This window comes from Vigna umbellata, chromosome 5 (assembly GCF_029865625.1).
Source record: "Vigna umbellata cultivar VRB3 chromosome 5, Vumbellata_1.0, whole genome shotgun sequence".
NCBI classification, from domain to species: Eukaryota; Viridiplantae; Streptophyta; class Magnoliopsida; order Fabales; family Fabaceae; genus Vigna; species Vigna umbellata.
In genome coordinates, this window is record NC_142169.1 from 28,681,945 (window position 1) to 28,691,029 (window position 9,085).

Below are 9,085 nucleotides of genomic sequence, written 5' to 3' on the forward strand. Positions count from 1 at the left end.
GTCTAACCGGCTCTGCCAGATTCAACTTCTTGTTTCCCCATGAATTTTTATATTAAGATTATTTTTATGATTGTCAAATATTGTATTCTTCTATGACCATTTATAGTAATGTTTTATTATTGTTAATTGTTTATAATTATCTTGTATGAATTCTATTATGGATGTTTATTGTGATGATTTTATTGAATGAGTTTGTTGGCTGAAATTAATCTTGTTGGAAGGTTTGGAATAAGGGTTCTATAATAGCTTGTATATGGGTATTAAATATATATACAGTGTTTGAGGTTGTTGTGAGAGGAAGTAAAATTAGGCATTTTAAGATTTAGAGCATAAGAAAACAAGGTAGATAAATTAAATAAATAAATTGTTAATTATTGAAGGCCTCCCTTTGTTGGTAGGATAGAGGAACCTTAAAAACCTGAGTTGGCACATCCCTGATCATAGAGCAGCCCTGGCCTGGTCCAGTCAGTTGTGACTAGTCATATGTGCTGGCGTCGAAGGTGAGTTTGATGCGTTCAGACATCTGGGTCCTCTCCGGTGACCAATTGGGGTAAAGAAAAATCTCTACTAGGATGAAAATAAAATAAAACAAGTTGATTGTAGATGCATAATATTATCATGGTAAAAATTTCATATATATTTTATTTATCATTACATTGAGCCCAGACTTTAATATGTAGTTCCTAAGATATGTTGATGTATTTTGGTTGATCCATGATCTTTGTTTGGTGAAAATATGTTGAGTTATACTCGTTATGGGCAAAATGAGTTTATAATATGAAGCATGATATCTGTCAATGTGTTTAATTTATCGATACCAAAACGGGTTATTATGAATTCATGATTAAAGAATGAACATGATTGAGTTAGGTGGATAAGAGGGTATGAATTGTTGGTTTTTATGAAATGTTGGAGTGGATATGAGAAATCATTACTTATGAAATGATGTTTACTACCGGGAGTAGTATGTTCGAGTTATACCATGAGAGTTTGGTATGAGCAAAGTAACACCTGAGATTTATGGAAGCAGGCAGAGAGGGGTCTGACCATAAGGCTTCAGAAAGTAAGACATAGTATGTAAGTGAGGCTTAAGGAAGCAGGCAGAGAGCGGTCTGACCATAAGGCTTCATGAGTAAGCATGGTACACTTGTAAGATTTATGGAAATGAGAAAGATGATTTTGATAATGATGAATTAATGACATCGGAATAATGATATTTTATCAATTGCAGAAATACCTGATTTTAATATTTTTGTTACAAGTTTAATGATTTTATGATATGGTTGGCTTACCCTTATTTGTTTGTACTATGATCATATAACTCATGTTATATGTGATTAGATAATGTTGCAGATGCGGTTGAAAAAGCTTAGAGATGAGAGAGATGCGGGGAAAAACTTTCAGGGATTTTTGTAAAAAGAATAAATTTGTATTGGGAAGATTATGTTGTGTAAAATTTATAAGTTGAAATTTCAATGGTGAAGACTATATTGTTTAAAGTTTGTAAGTTTGGTATTGTACTTTGGAGTAATTGAAATAAAGTTTGATTGTTTATATGAGATATCAAATTAATTTAGTCTCTACTATCAGTAATACCCTTTAAAATATTCGGGTGTTACATTATGGTATCAGAGCAATGGTTTTCGAAAGTATTTTGGGACTATGGGGAGTGAAATTATTATTCTTAGTAAAACTATTAATGGTTATGATGAAAATGACTATTTGGAGGAAATTGATATCATATGCTAAATTGTATTGTTATCTTTTTGAAGAAATCATTTAAACTCGACAAAGATGCAGCAACAACAAGTTGATCAAGTACCTCAAAATCATTCTAGCTTGAATGACTTCTTAAGGCATGATCCAACTAAATTTAATGGGGAGGCTACTCCTGATGAGGCTGACTCTTGGCTAAGGCAGAACGAGAAGATTTTTCGGGTAATAACTTGCTCAGAAGAACAAAAATTAACTTATGCATCATTTCTTTTGGTGGGTGAGGCTGAATATTGGTGGGAAAGTATGCAACAGTTGATGACGGTTCGTGGTGAGACTGTGAATTGGGAGAACTTTAAGATAAGGTTCTTGGAAAAATATTTTCCAAACAGTGCAAAATTTGCAAGGGAGGCGGAGTTTCTGACCTTACAACAAAGAAGGTTATCAGTACAAGAGTACGTAGTAAAATTTAATTATCTCTCGAGGTTTTATACTCAGAATATCACAGAAGAATGGAGATGTCGAAAATTCGAGGGAGGACTAAGGCATGAACTGAAGAAGGTACTTATGCCATTGGAAATACAAGAGTTTCCAGCATTGGTAGAGAAAGCCAGAATGATAGAATTGTTGGAGTTTGATCCAAGTAGAGTTTCCAGACTTGCAAAGGGAGAATCTTCAATGAAATTCAACAAGAAACCTTATGAAAAACCACAATTATCATATCGAGGAACAGTGAAGTGTTTTGAGTGTGGAGGGGCACATTTCAGACGTGACTGCCCTAAACTTACTGGGGAAAGAGTTGAAGGGAAGAGATGTTTCATCTGCAATGATCCAGGACACTTTGCTAATGTCTGTCCAAAGAAAAAGAAGGTGGGAGAACCACAACAACAAGATTCTGCTGAAGTAAAGCCCCGGGCAACAGGAAGAGTATTCGCAATGTCTGCAGAAGAGGCTACTAAGCCAGGTACATTAATCTTACACACCTGTATGCTGTTAGGAGAATGCGTATATGTTTTGTTTGACTCTGGAGCCACACACTCCTTTATATCTCTAGCATGTTTAGAAAGACTCGGATTACCGATGCTTGATCTAGGGTGTGAATTAGTAGTTTCTACACCAGCATCGGGACCAGTTACGACCAGTTCAGTCTGTGTCGGATGCCCGATCCAAATTGCAGGACGCAAGTTCAAAGTGAACTTGATCTGCTTACCCCTTCAAAATCTAGACATTATTTTAGGAATGGATTGGTTGACTGCCAATCACGTTCTTATTGATTGTGGGAAACAAAAGATAGAGTTTCTAAATTTGAACAATTTAGAACTAAGCTCAACTCGAGTCGCTGCGAAGGATATCAAAGATGGAGCTACCTGCTATGTGGTGTTAGCTCAGGAGAAAAGAGAGAATACTGAAGAACAAATCATCGGAATACCTGTGGTAGAAGAATATGTTGATGTTTTTCCAGAAGAAGTGCCAGGTTTACCACCTAGTCGAGAGATCGATTTCACAATAGATCTAGTGCCCGGAGCTGGCCCGGTTTCTATGGCTCCATACAGAATGGCTCCTGCCGAACTAGCAGAGTTGAAAAAGCAAATCGAAGATCTGTTGGAGAAGAAGTTTATCCGTCCAAGTGTGTCTCCATGGGGAGCTCCTGTATTGCTGGTGAAGAAGAAGGATGGAAGTTCAAGGTTGTGCGTGGATTATCGACAGTTGAACAAGGTTACAATAAAGAACAAATATCCTTTGCCAAGAATCGATGATCTATTAGATCAGTTGAGAGGAGCAGAGGTGTTTTCAAAAATTGATCTCAGATCTGGTTACCATCAGATTCTTGTCAAGACGGAAGATGTACAAAAGACGGCTTTCAGATCTCGCTATGGACACTTTGAGTACGTGGTAATGCCGTTTGGTGTGACGAATGCCCCAGCGATTTTTATGGACTACATGAACAGAATATTTCGGTCATGTTTAGATAAGTTCGTGGTAGTATTTATCGACGATATTCTTATCTATTCAGAGAATAAGGAAAAGCATGCAGAACACTTGAGGGTGGCGTTGGAAATTTTAAGAAAACATCAACTGTATGGGAAACTATCAAAGTGTGAGTTCTGGATAGAGAAAGTACAATTTTTGGGTCATGTGATTTCTGCTCAAGGAATCTCAGTGGATCCAGCAAAAGTGGAAGCTGTGCTAAAGTGGGAGCGGCCGAAAACTGTAACTGAAGTACGAAGTTTTGTAGGATTAGCCGGTTATTACCGACGTTTTGTCGAAGGGTTTTCCAAGATTGTAGGTCCTCTAACTCAGTTAACTCGTAAAGATCAACCATTTCTGTGGACTGACAAGTGCGAAGCCAGTTTTGAAAATATGAAGCAACGACTAACATCAGCACCAGTATTAATCATTCCAGACTCTAGCAAATCTTTTGAGGTGTACTGCGATGCGTCATATCAAGGATTGGGGTGCGTTCTAATGCAAGGAAGGAGACCTGTAGCTTATGCATCTAGGCAGTTAAAAGCGCATGAGAAAAACTACCCAACGCATGACATCGAACTTGCAGCAGTAGTATTTGCATTAAAGACATGGAGACACTACCTCTATGGGGCAAGTTTCCAAGTTTTTAGTGACCATAAGAGTCTAAAGTATTTGTTCGATCAAAAGGAATTGAACATGCGACAAAGAAGATGGATGGAATATATGAAGGACTATGACTTCGAGCTTTTATATCACCCAGGAAAAGCCAATGTGGTGGCAGATGCATTGAGTAGGAGACAAGCTCAGATAACAACGATGATGGTGAAGGAATTAGAACTGTTAGAAAAGTTACGTGATATGAACTTGGGGTTGCAGTTAAACCCAGATCACATATGGTGTAGTCATTTAGTAATCACTAGTGACTTCTTAGAACAAGTGAAGGTTGAGCAGTCGATGGATCAAGAGTTGCAGCAAAAGATCAGGTTGTTGGACACCGATCAAGCTAAGGAGTTCGTTCTAAGTAAAGATGGCATACTTCGATTTAAAAACAGAGTGTGTATCCCTGCAAAGAGTGAATTAAAACATTTAATTTTAGACGAAGGCCATAAAAGTCGTCTTAGCATACATCCAGGTATGACTAAGATGTATAAGGACCTGAAAGAGTCATTTTGGTGGAATGGAATGAAGAGGGATGTGGCCGAGTTTGTAGCAGCCTGCTTGGTGTGTCAAAAAGCAAAAGTGGAGCATCAAAAACCGGGAGGGATGTTACGACAGTTAGACATTCCTCAATGGAAGTGGGACAGTATCTCGATGGACTTTGTAACACATTTACCAAAATCATCAAAAGGTCACGATTCTATCTGGGTTATCGTTGATAGACTAACCAAGAGCGCTCACTTTTTGCCTATTAATCAACGTATGTCACTAGAAAAGCTGACGGAGTTATACATCGGGGAAGTAGTGAGGTTGCATGGCATACCTACAAGCATTGTGTCAGACAGAGATCCAAGGTTTACTTCAAGGTTTTGGCAGACGCTACAGAAGGCTCTGGGAACACAGTTGAAGATGAGTTCGGCTTATCACCCTCAGACTGATGGTCAAACAGAAAGGACTATTCAATCTTTGGAGGATTTGCTGAGAACTTGTGTATTAGATCATCTTGGAAGTTGGAATGAGATACTACCATTAGTAGAATTTACTTACAACAACAGTTATCATTCCAGTATTGGTATGCCACCATATGAAGCTTTATATGGAAGAAGATGTAGAACACCGTTGTGTTGGTTTCAAGATGGGGAAGCACTGACAGTGGGACCCGAGCTATTACAACAAACCACAGAAAAAATAAAATTAGTCCAAGATCGGATGAAAGCAACTCAAAGTAGACAAAAGTCATATGCCGACAAAAGAAGAAGACCGTTAGAATTTGAAGAAGGAGATCATGTATTCTTACGAGTAACGCCAACTACAGGAGTCGGGAGAGCTATCAAGATGAGGAAACTGACACCAAAATTTCTCGGACCGTATCAAATTCTCAAAAAGATTGGGCCAGTGGCTTATGAGATAGCACTACCACCTCGATTGACATATTTGCATAACGTTTTTCATGTATCCCAACTGCGGAAGTATATTCCAGATCCAAAGCATGTGTTAGAAGTTGATGAAATTCAGGTCAAGGAAAATTTAACAATGGAAGTTGGCCCAGTGCGTATACTAGATGTTCAAATGAAAAAGTTAAGAGGGAAGGATATTCGCACGGTAAAGGTACTTTGGAATGAAGACACACAGGAAATGACTTGGGAATTGGAAGAATTTATGATAAAGGAATATCCATATCTCTTTTGTAAGTAATTTTTTTTTTGTTAAATAGTCTTTGTTTAAATAAATAATTTTCGAGGGCGAAAATAATTGTTGTTGGGGAGATTGTAAGATCCTTGAAAATATTTGTATGTTAAAATGTAAGATCCATGAAAAAAAAAATATTTATAATAGTAAATTTTAACATTTTATTAGTAATAATAATTTTAATGGATAGAAAAATGTAAATTTTTGGATATAAAGTTATAGTAATTTTGGAGGGAGAGCTTCAAATTTTTGATAACTTATTTAGGATTTTTTTAGAAATGTGAATAGTGAATAGTGAATAGTAAATAGTAAATAGTGAATAGTGAATAGTGAATAGTTAAAAAAAAAATATTAAAATAAATTATGGAAGAGAACACTCCACGTAGAATTAATCATTCAGAGATAAGAATGGTGAATAAAAAATAATTTTTGAATAGTAAAAATGAATAGTAAAAGTGAATAGTAAAAATGAATAGTAAAAATGAATAGTAAAATTTTTGGCTATAAATAGCCAAGGGGGGGGCTGAAGATTTACACCAAAATTCTAGAGAAATTGTGAGAGAAGAGAGTTAGAGGAAATTCTAGTTAAAGAGGGGAAATTCTGGAAGTTTCCGGAGAACGGTTTGAGAAGAGGAAACTAAGTCTGGAATAGAGGTAAGGGAAGCTAACTTTGAGTATTTCTTTTTGTATTATCTTGAGTCTTGAATATGCTATATTTTTCTTTTGTCTGATTTTAAATCTTAAATATGGAGTATTTTGTTTCTGTATGATTTTGAATTTTAAATGAGAATATGTTTTTTTTGTGTGTTAATATCCAAGTGTGATAATTGTAAAATGTGATATTGATTATGTTATGTCAATTGTATGTTATTAGTGGTTTATATTTTTATTTTGGAAGGATTAGAAATTGTCTAACCGGCTCTGCCAGATTCAATTTCTTGTTTCCCCAAACATTTTATTGTTTTCCTTATTTATTTTTATTGTATTTTGGAAGGATTAGAAATTGTCTAACCGGCTCTGCCAGATTCAATTTCTTGATTCCCCAAACTTTTTTTTATTTCCTTCCGTATTTATTTTATTACATTTTTGGAAGGATTAGAAGTTGTCTAACCGGCTCTGCCAGATTCAACTTCTTGTTTCCCCAAACTATTTATTTCTTTACTTATTTATTTTATTGCATTTTTGGAAGGATTAGAAGTTGTCTAACCGGCTCTGCCAGATTCAACTTCTTATTTCCCCAGACATGTATTGTTCTTGTTATTTAATTATATTGTATTGATGGATGGATTAGAAGTTGTCTAACCGGCTCTGCCAGATTCAACTTCTTGTTTCCCCATGAATTTTTATATTAAGATTATTTTATGATTGTCAAATATTGTATTCTTCTATGACCATTTATAGTAATGTTTTATTATTGTTAATTGTTTATAATTATCTTGTATGAATTCTATTATGGATGTTTATTGTGATGATTTTATTGAATGAGTTTGTTGGCTGAAATTAATCTTGTTGGAAGGTTTGGAATAAGGGTTCTATAATAGCTTGTATATGGGTATTAAATATATATACAGTGTTTGAGGTTGTTGTGAGAGGAAGTAAAATTAGGCATTTTAAGATTTAGAGCATAAGAAAACAAGGTAGATAAATTAAATAAATAAATTGTTAATTATTGAAGGCCTCCCTTTGTTGGTAGGATAGAGGAACCTTAAAAACCTGAGTTGGCACATCCCTGATCATAGAGCAGCCCTGGCCTGGTCCAGTCAGTTGTGACTAGTCATATGTGCTGGCGTCGAAGGTGAGTTTGATGCGTTCAGACATCTGGGTCCTCTCCGGTGACCAATTGGGGTAAAGAAAAATCTCTACTAGGATGAAAATAAAATAAAACAAGTTGATTGTAGATGCATAATATTATCATGGTAAAAATTTCATATATATTTTATTTATCATTACATTGAGCCCAGACTTTAATATGTAGTTCCTAAGATATGTTGATGTATTTTGGTTGATCCATGATCTTTGTTTGGTGAAAATATGTTGAGTTATACTCGTTATGGGCAAAATGAGTTTATAATATGAAGCATGATATCTGTCAATGTGTTTAATTTATCGATACCAAAACGGGTTATTATGAATTCATGATTAAAGAATGAACATGATTGAGTTAGGTGGATAAGAGGGTATGAATTGTTGGTTTTTATGAAATGTTGGAGTGGATATGAGAAATCATTACTTATGAAATGATGTTTACTACCGGGAGTAGTATGTTCGAGTTATACCATGAGAGTTTGGTATGAGCAAAGTAACACCTGAGATTTATGGAAGCAGGCAGAGAGGGGTCTGACCATAAGGCTTCAGAAAGTAAGACATAGTATGTAAGTGAGGCTTAAGGAAGCAGGCAGAGAGCGGTCTGACCATAAGGCTTCATGAGTAAGCATGGTACACTTGTAAGATTTATGGAAATGAGAAAGATGATTTTGATAATGATGAATTAATGACATCGGAATAATGATATTTTATCAATTGCAGAAATACCTGATTTTAATATTTTTGTTACAAGTTTAATGATTTTATGATATGGTTGGCTTACCCTTATTTGTTTGTACTATGATCATATAACTCATGTTATATGTGATTAGATAATGTTGCAGATGCGGTTGAAAAAGCTTAGAGATGAGAGAGATGCGGGGAAAAACTTTCAGGGATTTTTGTAAAAAGAATAAATTTGTATTGGGAAGATTATGTTGTGTAAAATTTATAAGTTGAAATTTCAATGGTGAAGACTATATTGTTTAAAGTTTGTAAGTTTGGTATTGTACTTTGGAGTAATTGAAATAAAGTTTGATTGTTTATATGAGATATCAAATTAATTTAGTCTCTACTATCAGTAATACCCTTTAAAATATTCGGGTGTTACACACCACGGGTTGGTGGGTAAACCGGTTGGCTCACTGGCTCACTTAATTACAATTTTTTTTAAATAAAAGGAATTTACAAACTTTCTATAATTCAAATCTATACAAATTTCACTCCCAACATGGGTGTTTAATTAATTTTTAAA

General features: G+C 35.2%; 1 protein-coding gene across 1 annotated transcript; it reads left to right on the forward strand.

Moving 5' to 3' along the window:
* Positions 1-2,241: 2,241 nt before the first annotated feature.
* On the forward strand, positions 2,242-8,864 carry LOC148198057 (uncharacterized). The gene is made up of 2 exons (XM_088115064.1): positions 2,242-2,677; positions 8,664-8,864. The coding sequence occupies exons 1-2, from the start codon at positions 2,281-2,283 to the stop codon at positions 8,693-8,695; spliced, it is 429 nt and encodes a 142-aa protein (XP_087971190.1). The 5' UTR covers positions 2,242-2,280; the 3' UTR covers positions 8,696-8,864.
* Positions 8,865-9,085: the final 221 nt, after the last annotated feature.